The 14,422-nt window shown below is 43.1% G+C and overlaps 1 protein-coding gene across 4 annotated transcripts in view; it reads right to left on the bottom strand.

Annotated features, from left to right (window-relative positions):
- Nucleotides 1-12,822, bottom strand: part of LOC110521461 (mesoderm induction early response protein 2) — a 28,817-nt gene extending 15,995 nt beyond the window's left edge. For 2 of the 4 annotated variants that reach the window (XM_090231377.1, XM_090231375.1), the window contains exons 1-7: nt 11,707-11,764; nt 10,426-10,580; nt 6,612-6,737; nt 1,785-1,902; nt 1,266-1,372; nt 1,076-1,145; nt 797-948 (exon numbers count right to left, since the gene is read on the bottom strand). In XM_090231377.1, the coding sequence (XP_090087503.1) occupies nt 797-948; nt 1,076-1,145; nt 1,266-1,372; nt 1,785-1,902; nt 6,612-6,737; nt 10,426-10,572 (720 nt within the window). In that variant the 5' untranslated portion in view covers nt 10,573-10,580; nt 11,707-11,764. Of the gene's footprint in view, nt 1-796; nt 949-1,075; nt 1,146-1,265; nt 1,373-1,784; nt 1,903-6,611; nt 6,738-10,425; nt 10,581-11,706; nt 11,765-12,522 lie in introns of those variants that run through there. The other 2 variants (XM_090231376.1, XM_021599018.3) reach the window with 2 other exon arrangements.
- Between the last annotated feature and the right edge of the window lie 1,600 nt (nt 12,823-14,422).

The following is a 14,422-nucleotide window of genomic DNA, read 5'->3' as shown; positions in this document are numbered from 1 at the left end:
CAGTAAAACAAGTCCTATATCAACATAACTTGAAAGGCCGCTCAGCAAGGAAGAAGCCACTGCTCCAAAACCGCCATAAAAAAGCCAGACTACGATTTGCAACTGCACATGGGGACAAAGATCGTACTTTTTGGAGAAATGTCCTCTGGTCTGATGAAACAAAAATAGAACTGTTTGGCCATAATGACCATCGTTATTTTTGGAGGAAAAATGGGGAGGCTTGCAAGCCGAAAGAAAACCATCCCAACCGGGTGGGTCTTCCAAATGGACAATGACAATGACCCCAAATGGACAATGACTCCAAACATACTTCCAAAGTTGTCGCAAGGACTACAATGTCAAGGAATTGGAGTGGCCATCCCAAAGCCCTGACCTCAATCCTATAGAAAATATGTGGGCAGAACTGAAAAAGTATGTGCGAGCAAGGAGGCCTACAAACCTGACTCAGTTAAACCAGCTCTGTCAGGAGGAATGGGCCAAAATTCACCCAACTTATTGTGGGAAGCTTGTGGAAGGCTACCCAAACCGTTTGACCCGAGTTAAACAATTTAAAGGCAATGCTACCAAATACTAATTGAGTGTATGTAAACCTCTGACCCACTGGGAATGTGATGAAAGAAATAAAAGCTAAAATAAATCATTCTCTGTACAATTATTCTGACATTTCACATTCTAAAATAAAGTGGTGATCCTAACTGACCTAAGGCATAATTTTTTGTATGTAAACTTCCGACTTCAACTGTAATAAAAGATAAGAATATGAACATAAAGTAAATGACCCAACCCACTACATTACTTGTTCATTGTCTTTGATTATGTCCCCGTTGATGAGGGTGTCTACAGCCCCGTCCTGACCTCCCCGTCTCTGGGCACTTAGCAGGAACTCCTTTACAGCCTGGCCTGGCAACATGTCTGGGGTCCACAGGAGCTGATCCTCATTCTCATAGACTGGGAACAGGAGATGGAAAGATAGTGATAGAGACACAGATATAAGAGTGTGTGTGAGACTGAGGCAAAGTGTGAACACACTAATCCAAAATGTACACGGATTCTGAAAGGGTCAATTGTGGGTTACCTCTCTCCTGGTATGAGTATGGGCTGAGAGGAGGGATTTTGGCTTGGTACATTGAGCCCACCATGATGTCCTGGAAAAATAACAACCACAGTGTCAGTCACAAAGACACTACAGAAAACAGGTTGTTATATTTCCCTAAATAGTAATTGTAGAATATTTGAGCTCTGTTCAGTAGGCCCCAGTGTCTCACCTTGCGTTCATCATTGGATGGAATGGAGGTGTTGTCGTCATCATCATCTGAGACATCTTCTGAGGAGCTGACGAAGGTGCCTTTGTCTCCATCTGCCATGGAATGGGCTGGCACATGGGAACATTTATTACATCAATATGTAGCATTCTCATAACACCACCAGTTAACAACTTCAAGGTACAACAAATTAGTTTTGGCATAAAGGGGCCCTCAGGCCATTTAAAAAATATATCGATGTGATATGATAAGGGGATTCTCCTGAGTGGTGAGCTGGGTGGGTGGGTGGGGGTCTGTTTACGGGAAGTGGTAGCTCTGCTCCAAAAGTAGGAGTGTGTCATACCCATTATATAAAAGGTAACTGCCAAAAATAAAGGAAATACTTGAGTAAATGAGGGATACAAAGTATATTGAAAGCAGGTGCTTTCAATACAGGTGCTTTTCATTTTTGCCATTGAAAAAAATATTGCGATACTGGTATCGTCACAGCCCTAATACTCTATATGACATTATTGGTCATACCTCTTAGGTGGCGGCGGAAGAGGAGGTCAGAGGCGTGGGAGGTGACAGAGAGAGTGAGGTCATCAGCTGATAACTCCTCTTCATCCTCTCCTGAGAACAGATCTTTAGCAATCTGGTCCTGGAAGAATGGAACAGTCTATTACTGTCTCAATGGAATAGTTCACTACCTTCTCTAAGCATCACACTCAGTGAAGTTAATGGAATTTATGATACATAAAGGTGATTTAGTATTTTTCATGTTTTCTGAGTGTTTGTAGACTAGACAGGGCATCTAGAGCCCAACTTAACTCAATTCCTTAAGAGCCAAGTAGTAATTACTCATACAAGAATCAATAGACATCATGTCAACGCCAGAACATGTATCCTATAATGCTCTTGAATGCAGAACTGCACAGCTCCTCGACAATCACAGAGGACTATGCTGGTTTTCCTTCTTGCCTTTTAACTAGTGATTGATTTCTGCTTGGAAAACCAGGTTGGTGCACCAATAACCAATTATACCACATCAGTCACCGGCTTCATTAATAAGTGCATCGACGACGTCAGCCCCACCGTGACCATACGTACAATACCAAACCAGAAGCAATGGATTTCAGGAAACATCCCGCTACGCCCTACAACGAACCATCAAATAGGCAAAGCGTCAATACATGACTAAGATCGAATCCTCCTACAACAGCTCTAATGCTTGTCGGATGTGGCAGGGCTAGCAAACTATCACGGATTACAAATGGAAACCCAGCCACGAACCGCCCAGTGACGCGAGCCTACCACAAGAGCTAAATGAACCATGCATGAGAGCACTGACTGTGTGATCACGCTCTCCATAGCCGATGTGAGTAAGACCTTTAAACAGGTTAACATTCATAAGGCCGCAGAGCAAGACGGATTACCAGGACGCATACTCAGAGTATGCGCTGACCAGCTGGCAAGTGTATTCACTGACATTTTTAACCTCTCCCTGACCCAGTCCGTAATACCTACATGTTTCAAGCAAACCACCATAGTCCATGTGCCCAAAAACGCCAAGGCAACCTGCCTAAATGACTATCGCCACGTAGCACTTACATCTGTAGCCATGAAATGCTTTGAAAGGCTGGTCATGGCTCACATCAACACCATCATCCCAGAAACTCTGGACCCACTCCAATTTGCATACAGCCACCAACAGATCCACAGACGCCGCAATCTCTATTGCAGTCCAAACTGCCCTATCCCACCTGGACAAATGGAATGCCTACGTTCCAGCGTTCAACACCATAGTCCCCTCCAAGCTCATCACTAAGCTAAGGATCCTGGGACTGAACACCTCCCTTTGCAACTGGATCCTGGACTTCCCGATGGGCCTCCCCAGGTGGTGAGGGTAGGCAACAACACATCTGCCATGCTGACCCTCAACACAGGGCCCCTCAGGGGTGCGTGCTTAGTACCCTCATGTACACACTGTTCACCCACGACTGCGTGGCCACGCACCACTCCAACACCATAATTAAGTTTGCCACTGACACAATGGTGAAAGAATCTTCATCAATATACACACAATACCCCATAATGACAATGCAAAAACAGGTTTTTAGACATTTTTGAAAATATATTAAAAATAAACTGAAATACCTTATTTACAGAAATATTCAGACCCTTTGCTATGATACTCGAAATTGAGCTCAGGTGCATTCATCCTTGAGATGTGGTAAATTCAATTGATTGGACATGATTTGGAAAGGCACACACCTGTCTATCAGTGGCGGGAGGACCATCCTCATCAGTGAATTTCATAAAAATGGTGAAACATTGAAAAGGTTTTCCTTTTTAAATAAACTTATACTAAATATATTCACGTCACCAAACAATTTATTAAAACACAGTGTTTTGCAATGAAGGTCTACAGTAGCCTCAGCAGCACTCTGTAGGGTAGCACAATGGTGTAGCCGGAGGACAGCTAGCTTCCGTCCTCCTCTTGGTACATTGACTTCAATACAAAAACTAGGAGGCACTTGGTTCTCACCCCCTTCCATAGACTTACACAGTAAATAACTTCCGGAGGACGTCCTTCAACCTATCAGAGCTCTTGCAGCAATGAACTGACATGTTGTCCACCCAATCAAAGGATCAGAGAATGAATCTAGTACTGAAAGCATTAGCTACAGCTGGCTAGCACTGCAGTGCATAACATGATGAGGTGAGTAGTTGACTCAAAGTGAGAGAAAGACAATAGTTGAACAGTTTTCAACAAATACATTTCTTAATGTATTAAAAAATGAAGAAAAGAGAGAGAGAGAGAGAGAGAGAGAGAGAGAGAGAGAGAGAGAGAGAGAGAGAGAGAGAGAGAGAGAGAGAGAGAGAGAGAGAGAGAGAGAGAGAGAGAGAGAGAGAGAGAGAGAGAGAGAGAGAGAGAGAGAGAGAGAGAGAGAGAGAGAGAGAGAGAGAGAGAGTCATTTTTCTTCAGTTTCACTTACTTAGCTAGCAAATGCAGATGGCTAGTTTAGCTACTCAAACTAGCCATCCGCTATGTTAGCTAGCTGGCTATGACTATCCAACACAGCACTGGAACTCTTCCAAGTGAAGGTAAGCTTTTGGTTTTATTAATTTATTGCCACTGGGGCCCGCTGGTGTAACTGCTTACTGACTATGCACTGCAACATTACTGCATGATTAGCTAATATGGGGACAATGTAATTAGCTAATATGAGGACGATGTAGATGGTTTGGCTTGGAAAGTTATTTTTTAGCCTGGTCACATACAGCTGATGTGTTGTTCATTGAAGTCCACAAACGAAGGGCAAAGGTGAGAGGAGGTGAGTGCATAGAGGCGAGAAGGAATAACAATGCTATGAACGTGAACTGCGTTTATGCGTGATCAGGGGTGTATTCATTCCACCGATTCTGTTGAAAAACGTTTCTTAAACGGAAGCAATCGAAACAGGGATAAAAAATAATTTGTTCAATTGAAACTCTCGTTTGCAACTGTTGGACTAATGATTACAACCTGGATAGCTAGATGCGGGCAAGAGTGTGCAAGGCAGTATTGAAAGTCACTGTCTGTCAATGTGTCACTGTCTGTCATCTCAAATTTCTCTCTGGACCTGTGTGCACCTACATTGTAAAATTGAATTCATAGGCTAGGTTGTAGCAAACTCATGATGGGTATAGGGATATTTGAGTATACTCCATTATTCATAAATGGAAGAAGTTTGGAACCGCAAAGACTCTTCCTTGAGCTGGCCGCACGGCCAAACTGAGCAATCAGGGGAGAAGGACCTTGGTGAGGGAGGTGACCAAGAACCCGATGGTCACGCTGACAGAGCTCCAGCTCTGTGGAGATGAAAGAACCATCCAGAAGGACAACCATCTCTGCAGCACTCCACCAATCAGGCCATGATGGTAGAGCGGCCAGACGGAAGCCACTCCTCAGTAAAAGGCACATGAAAGCCTGCTTGGAGTTTTGGCAAAAATTACCTAAATGACTCCCAGACCATGAGAAACAAGATTCTCTGGTCTGATGAAACCAAGATTGAACTTTTTGGCCTGAATGCCAATCGTCACGTCTAGAGGAAACCTGGCACCATCCCTACGGTGAAGCATGGTGGTTGCAGCATCATTCTGTGGGGATGGTTTTCAGTGGGCTGGGAGACTAGTCAGGATCAAGGGAAAGATGAACGGAGCAAAGTACAGACAGATCCTTGAAGAAAACCTGCTCCAGAGCGCTCAGGACCTCAGACTGGCTCGAAGGTTCACGTAACAGGACAACGACCCTAAGCAGACAGCCAAGACAAAGCAGGAGTGGCTTCAGGACAAGTCTCTGAATGTCCTTGAGTGGCCCAGCCTGAGGCCAGACTTGAACCCGATCGAACATCTATGGAGAGACTAGAAAATAGCTGTGCAGTGACGCTCCCCATCCAACCTGACAGAGCTTGAGAGGATCTGCACAGAAGAATGGGAGAAACTCTCCAAATACAAGTGTGCCAAGCTTGTAGTGTCATTCCCAAGAAGACTCAAGGCAGAAATCGCTGACAAAGGTGCTTCAACAAAGTACTGAGTAAAGGGTCTGTATACTTATGTAAATGTGATATTTCTGTTTTTTATTTTTTTTAAATAAATTTGCAAAAAACTGTTTTTGCTCTGTCATTATGAGGTATTGTGTGTAGATTGATGAGAGGGGAAAAAAACTATTGAATCAATTTTAGAATAAGGCTGAAACAACAAAATGTGGAAAAAGTCAAGGGGATACTGAATACTTTCTCAATGCACTGTATATGCAATTACTCTCTTGCAAAGGCTTGATGTACACTCACTGGACTCTAACCACACACCCACACATACTACACTAACACTCCAACATACACACACGGACAAAGACACAGGCATATTGACACCACACACACATGCTGCTGCTACTCTATCTATTTTCTATACATAGTCACTTTACACTTACCTACATGGACATATTACCCCAATTACCTCAACTAACCCGTACATTGACTTGGTACCGGGCCACTTGCATATATCCTCGTTATTATGCTACTATTTTTCCTTTAGTTTATTTAGAAATTGTTTGTACTTTTTAAAAAACTCTGCATTGTTGACTAAGGTCGTATGTAAGCTTTCGGAGCATATGACAAAGCATATGACAAATAAATTAGATTTGATTTACTAACATATTAATCAATTAAGTACTACGAAGAAACAAAACAAAAACAAAAATCAGCCAGACTGGAACTGGAGGGCCTGAGTTGTTCACCCCTTCTGCAGTGCTTTCCTGGCTGTGTTTACAGTTTTATCTGTGGATTACTCCAGTCTCAGGTATGTCTAGTTATACCCAGGTCTCACCTTGTCCAGTGTCATGTCAGGCAGACTGGCTGCTAGCTCGTTGGGCTCCCTGTCCTGCTGCAGGAGGGGATCAGACACCTCATACCCACACAGAGACAGCAGGTCCTCCAGGGGAATCTCACTGCCCTATAGAGAGAGACAGAGAGAGAGAAAGCGAGAGAGCAATTATTTTTCATGGAGGGCCACATTAGAATATATTTTTTCCATCACGGGCCAGAATCATATTACAGGATTGTACATCATGTGTATGACTGTGTTGATAGATATATCTACTGTAAATCACGTCCGGATTGGCTACTTATTTAACTTTCTCTTTTTTTACATGCACACAAATAAACCACATCCATGTTCTCCTTTTGTAGGCATTTTCATTATTAAACATGCAATGAACTACACGGAGGGAAAAGTACATTGTGCATTCAGCACCACGGACAGAACTCTTGTTAACGGGTATCGCACTCTAGTGACTGGTGGGCCGGGCGCATGCACGCTGACACAGTCGCCAGGTGTACAGTGTTTCCTCCGACACATTGGTGTAGCTGGCTTCTGGGTTAAGCAGGCATTATGTCAAGAAGCAGTGTGGCTTGGTTGGGTCGTGCTTTGGAGGATGCATGGCTCTCAAGTTGCAGCGATGAGACAAGACTGTAACTATCAATTGGGGAGAAAAAGGCGTAAATATATATATAAAACAATTAGTGTTAAGTCTGATGGGCATTGACTAGAGCAGTGATGTCATGTATAGTTTCTGATGTTGCTATATGCAGGATTGCTGAGAGGTGAGAGTCAGTAAGAGATGATCTGTGCCTTGACTTGTTATATTTCATCACTGAAAATGTCTGTTCATGAGGGTGGCGCAGTGCTAGCTGTGCCACCTGACACTCTGGGTTCGAGCCCAGGCTCTGTCGCAGCTGGCCGCGACCGGGAGGTCCATGGGGCGACGCACAATTGGCCTAGCGTCGTCCGGGTTAGGGAGGGTTTGGCCGGTAGGGATCTCCTTGTCTCATCGCGCACTAGCGAATCCTGTGGCGGGCCGGGCGCAGTGCACGCAAACCAGGTCGCCAGGTGCACATTGGTGCGGCTGGCTTCCGGGTTGGATGCGCGCTGTGTTAAGAAGCAGTGCGGCTAGGTTGGGCTGTGTTTCGAAGGACGCATGGCTTTTGACCTACGGGAGTTGTAGCGATGAGACAAGATAGTAACTACTAACAATTGGATACCACGAAATTGTGGAGAAAAGGGGGTAAAAAAAATTTAAAATATTTTTTTAAATGTCTGTTCACATACATAGGTTGACCCAAACACTACAAACATATTCTGAGCATGACTCCTCCTTTGGAAAGTTTTGTTCATCGAGAGATGCATAGAACCTCGACAGTGACATTGTTTTGAATAGTTCTGCAATCTCTGCATCAGACTGAAGATCGATAAGCTCAAGTTGCAGGTCAGTGGGAGCATTATCCACATTAACGGTGGAAGGAGAGGAAACCAACAGCATGTCATTTTCCAACGTTCTGATCCTCAAAATGACGAGAATTCTCAATGTTCAAAGCACGCCACAGCGATGTATACTTCTCCTGCTGGTCATCTGATAGGGAACAGACTAGTAGTGTCGGAAGGTGGGTGAGATTGTTGGCTTCTACTTGGCGGGTCAGGAGGAGTAATTTTCCCTTGAAGGCTTTTTACAAGGTTGTATATCTGATGTGCAAAAAGGCCCTTCCTTTGTAGTTTGGAATTCAGTTAATTCATGAGGGCCATGATGTCCACGGTGAAGGCAAAATCTGCCAACCATTCTTTATCTTGCAGTTGAGGGAAATCCACATTTACCTTGTCTTTCAACTGTTGTTCCATATTCTCTGCGATGTCCACATCACGCCGTGTCACTGTTTGTCTTAACACGGAAACATTTTAAACAGCTCTTTCTTGTCGGGGCAAAGTATTGCTGCAGTCAATTAAACATTATTTAATGAATTCGCCCTCAGCGAATGGCTTGCTATGTTTAGACATTTTGTGGGACTATTTTAAAAAAACAATATATTTCACCTTAATTTAACCAGGTAAGCCAGTTGAGAACAAGTTCTCATTTACAACTGCGACCTGGCCAAGATAAAGCAAAGCAGTGTGACAAAAACAACACAGAGTTACACATGGGATAAACAATAGTACAATCAATAACACAATAGAAAAAATATATATACAGTGTGTGCAAATGGGGTAAGATTAGGGAGGTAAGGCAATAAATAGGCCTTAGTGGCGAAGTAATTACAATTTAGCAATTAAACACTGGAGTGATAGATGTGCAGAAGATGAATGTACAAGTAGAGATACTGGGGTGCAAAGGAGCAAAAAAAAATAACAATATGGGGATGAGGTAGTTGGATGGACTATTTACAGATGGGCTATGTACAGGTGCAATGATCTGTGAGCTGCTCTGACATCTGATGCTTAAAGTTAGTGAGGGAGATATAAGTCTCCAGCTTCAGTGATTTTTGCAGTTCGTTCCAGTCATTGGCAGCAGAGAACTGTACGGAAAGGCAGCCAAAGGAGGAATTGGCTTTGGGGGTGACCAGTGAAATATACCAGCTGGAGCGCGTGCTATGGGTGGGTGCTGCTATGGTGACCAGTGAGCTGAGATAAGGTGGGGCTTAACCTAGCAAAGACTTATAGATGACCTGGAGCCAGAGGGTTTGGGACGAATATGAAGCGAGGGCCAGCCAACGTGAGCATACAGGTCGCAGTGGTGGGTAGTATATGGGGTTTTGGTGACAAAACAGATGGCACTGTGATAGAATGCATCCAATTTGCTGAGTAGTGTTGGAGGCTATTTTGAAAATGACATCGCCGAAGTCAAGGATCGGTAGGATAGTCCGTTTTACGAGGGTATGTTTGGCAGCATGAGTGAAGGATGCTTTGTTACGAAATAGGAAGACGATTCTAGATTTAATTTTGGATTGGAGATGCTTAATGTGAGTCTGGAAGGAGAGTTTACAGTCTAACCAGACACCTAGGTATTTGTATACAGTACAAAGATAGCTCTCGCAATTCCGTCGTATGCTGAATGCAGTTTTGTGAAAAGTCCTTGCTGCTTTTGCAACTGTGAAAGCAACTCTTTCGATTCACTTGCCCTCTGCTCAGAAGACATATTCCTATATTTCTCTACATGCTTTGTCCGGAAGTGTCAGGAGAAGTTGTGGTCTTTCAAGACAGCGATGCTCTTTGCACACTAAGCACACCGCTTTCCCTGATACCTCAATAAATACATATTTAGATGTCCACTCTTGCTGGAACACCCTACATTCATTGTCTACTTTCCTTTTTTTTATCTTTGAAAAAAATGTTTGCTCAATTTCTAGCTAGCTACTATTTGTAACTGTGACGTGTGTCAGCCTGTGAGTCACTGTCTGTCCTTGTGCAGTTGTTATTTATACGTGCCTTCAAAATAAATGTCCCACAAGCGGTGTGAGTTAAATAATGACACAAACGCGGGTATTCATTGGGCTTTTAATTTGAATAACAAATATATTTTTTTAAACGTTACTATAGCAAATTCTTCATGTGATCTGAGCATGATTCCCGCAGGCTGTATTGAATCAGGTCGCGGGCTGCATACAGCCCCCAGGCCGGCCTTTGCCCTGCATTAATTCATCACATTATGGAATAATTGACAATCTATGACATAGAATAATATTATTCCCTCCTGGTCTAGAGGGATGCAGTGAGGTCAGGCTTTTGTCCCAGCCCAGCACTAAAGTTGTGGTTGCCTACTGCTGCCTCTAATGGGTCAACACACCACACCAGATCCCAGAGGAGCTGTACTCACATTTTGGGGACGTACTGCCATCTTCATTGGGCGGCCCTGTGACTGCGAGGCCCCCAGGCTGTTCTGCAGCTCCACTAGGGCCCTGGACTCCTCATAGCCCTGCCTCAGGATCTCCACTAGGCTGCGTCTGTGATCTCCAGAGCCCATTGAACTAGCTAAAACACAAACACACACACACACACAAAGGGTTACCATCGTGGAGGACCAGTAGGTGCTTGATCCCTGTTCATTCCATTATATACTGAACAACAATATACACGCAACATGCAACAATTTCAAATATTTTAATTAGTTACAGTAAATATAAGGAAATCAGTCATTTTAAATAAATAAATAATGCCCTAATCTATGGATTTCACATGACTGGGTAGGGGCACAGCCATGGGTGGGCCTTGGAGAGCATAGGCCCACCCACATGGGAGCCAGGTAGACCCACTCGGGAGCCAGGCCCAGCTAATAAGGACGAGTTTTTCCCTACAAAAGGGCTTTATTACAGACAGAAATTCTCCTCAGCACTCCCACCCCTCCCCCTTGGTCGATCCCGCAGGTGAAGAAGCAAGATGTGGAGGTCCTGGGCTGGTGTGGTTAAACGTGGTCTGCGGTTGTGAGGCTGGTTGAACGTACTATCAAATTCTCTAAAACGACATTGGAGGCGGCTTATGGTTGAGAAATACATTAAATTCTCTGGCAAAAGCTCTGGTGGAAATTCCTGCAGTCAGCATGCCAATTGCACGCTCCCTCAAGAATTGAGACATCTGTGACATTGTGTTGTGTGACAAAACGGTGTAATGATCATGCTGTTTAATCAGCTTCTTGATATGCCACACCTGTCAGGTGGATGGATTATCTTGACTAAGGATAAAATGCTCACTAACGGTGATGTAAACAAATTTGTACACAAACAGTCAAGTGTCAACTCAACATGGCTTTTATTTAGTTAGGATCATTATGCGATTATAATAAAACATTATAAGGCATGTTATACATGCTAATGACAAGCCCTACAATGCATTATAGCAGTATAATTAAGCGATAAGGCCCGAGGGGGTGTGGCATATGGCCAATATACCACAGCTAAGGGCTGTTCATATGCACGAGTGCCTGGATACAGCCCTTAGCTGTGGTATATAGGCCATACATCCCAAAACCCTGAGGTGCCTTATTGCTGTTATAAAATGGTTACCAACGTTATTAGAACAGTAAAAATAAATGTTTTGTCATACCCATGGTATACGTATATCTGATATACAATGGCTCTCAGGCAATACATTATAGGCTTACCTGCTGTTGTGTAAAGTGTTACAAGTCTTTTTACTTGTTCTGTAATTCAAAGTCGCCTGAATTAAAGAATGGTTGAAGTTAATACAACAGTGGACACTAATGGTATTAGAACAACTGAATTAGACTTTTTGTCAAAATAGAAAATCCATTAAAATAGAGTTGACCTATGAACCAAAAGTCAAGAGTTAGTTTTTACCTCAAGCAAATACAGCTGTGGTCTACTTAAAACTCTTTTGGGCGAAAACTCTCACAAACAATACATTAGTGACAGGTACGTTTATGGCCATTTTAACTTTGAAAAGCTTGGTCCACTCCACTTCAGGACGCAATGACCAGGGCGCTTTCCTGTAACTTGGTGCTGAACGTTCCTTCCTCTGACTCACAAATGGCACGCGAGAGAAGGAAATAGTTCTGGCTATTGCGTTTCCACCCGAAAAGACACCGACAGAGTATCTGAAATAATTCGGACTTCTCTCAAAGTTTGCAGTCAAAATACATTACTAACGGAGCACACCTGGACCATTTCTTCAGCACCACCGTCGAGGTGGTCTCGGATTGTGTTCTATAGCGCACTATCCGGCAAATTGGGAATGGCTCTTTAATGCGAAGAACGCGGAGAGGCGAGCCTGGGACAAAATGCCCCCATTTTACTTCCTTAATTATCAACACATATTACATTCACAACCTTCTGTAACCCGTTGATACGATTGTAAACATCGATAGCTACCGTCTTGGACGACAGAGGCTCTCAAACTCAGAGCTGTTCCAGTATCATTTAGTCCTCACATTCCTACCCAAGCCCTTTTGCTCACTTACCTCCGCCATTCCGTTTCTGCGCAGGCTGAGGAATGCCCGGATGTTGTAGCGCTATGGCTCCATTCTACAGTATGTACAGCCTACAGACCTAGTTTACTGCCGCAACGTTTCAGCAACAATGATGACAGTAAACTACATGAAAAATTCTGAAATGAGAGAGTACGCCGTGTACTATTCACGTCTGGTATTGGTACAGGCTTTCATAAACTTGCCATCCCTCTAGCTCTTTGTGAAAATAACTAACAAAGGACAATGATTGAAGTTCAGATGTTTGTAAAGTTGCCCTTTGAACTTAATATCACATGTTTGTTCACCTATGACCCTGAATAGTCATTGTAGCCAATCTGATTGTCATGGTCTAGGGGAGAGTGGGTTAAATGTAGCTGTTTAAAAAAAATAACATTCAGCATTACTATGTCAAGGGAAATATAGTATTGTTTCTAACAAATCTGTCTACATATATTTCAGGATGTTGTGTATCCCTGGAAATAATCAGAATTCATGGAATCATAACAGTTTTGAAAACATACAGTACCAGTCAAAAGTTTGGACCCCTACTCATTCAAGAGTTTTTCTTTATTTGTACTATTTTCTACATTGTAGAATAATAGTGAAGACATCAAAACTATGAAATAACATACATGGAATCATGTAGTAACCAAAACAGTGTTAAACAAATCAAAATATATTTTATATTTGATATTCTTGAAATAGCCACCCTTTGCCTGATGACAGCTTTGCACACTCTTGACATTCTCTCAACCAACTTCACGAGGTAGTCACCTGGAATGCATTTCAATGAACAGGTGTGGCTTGGTAAAAGTTCATTTGTGGCATTTCTTTCCTTCTTAATGTGTTTGAGCCAATCACTTGTGTTGTGACAAGGTAACAACAGAAGATAGCCGTATTTGGTAAAACACCATGTCCATAATATGGCAAGAACAGCTCAAATAAGCAAAGAGAAACGACAGTCCTTCATTAATTTAAGACATGAAGGTCAGTCAATACGGAACATTTCAATAACTTTTCTTGAAAGTTTCTTCAAGTGCAGTCGCAAAAACCATCAAGGCTATGATGAAACTGGCTCTCATGAGGACTGCCACAGGATAGGAAGACCCAGAGTTACCTTTGCTGCAGATGATAAATTCATTAGAGTTACAGCCTCAGAAATTGCAGCCCAAATAAATGCTTCACAGAGTTCAGGTAACAGACACATCTCAACATCAACTGTTCAGAGGAGACTGTGTGAATCAGGCCTTCATGGTCGAATTGGAAGAAACCACTACTAAAGGACACCAATAATAAGAAGAGACTTGCTTGGGCCAAGAAACACGAGCAATGGACATTAGACCCGTGGAAATCTGTCCTTTGGTCTGATGAGTCTAAATTTGAGATTTTTGGTTCCAACCCGCTGTGTGAGACGCAGAGCAGGTGAACAGATGATCTCTGCATGTGTGGTTCCCACTGTGAAGTGTGGAGGACGAGGTGTGGGGGTGCTTTGCTGGTGACATTGTCTGTGATTTATTTAGAATTCAAGGCACACTTAACCAGCATGGCTACCACAGCATTCTGCAGCGATACGCCATCCCATCCGGTTTGGGCTTAGTGGGACTATCATTTGTTTTTCAACAGGACAATGACCCAACATACCTCCAGGCTGTGTATGGGCTATCTGACCAAGGAGAGTGATGGAGTGCTGCATCAGATAACCTGGCCTCCACAATCACCCGACCTCAACCCAATTGAGATGGTATGGGATGAGTTGTAAATTTGTGCATTTTTATTAGGTTCCACATTAGCTAACGCCATAGCGTTAGCTAATCTTCCTGGGGTCCAACACCAATGAATAAGACATTACAAACAATTACAAATTAAGACTTTACAAAAATGTAACAAATAA

The sequence above is a fragment of the Oncorhynchus mykiss genome, chromosome 4 (assembly GCF_057628025.1).
Source record: "Oncorhynchus mykiss isolate SJ-2025 chromosome 4, ASM5762802v1, whole genome shotgun sequence".
Classification (NCBI taxonomy): domain Eukaryota; kingdom Metazoa; phylum Chordata; class Actinopteri; order Salmoniformes; family Salmonidae; genus Oncorhynchus; species Oncorhynchus mykiss.
The sequence above is the reverse complement of the archived record's forward strand: the minus strand, read 5'-3'. Positions and strand labels throughout refer to the sequence as shown.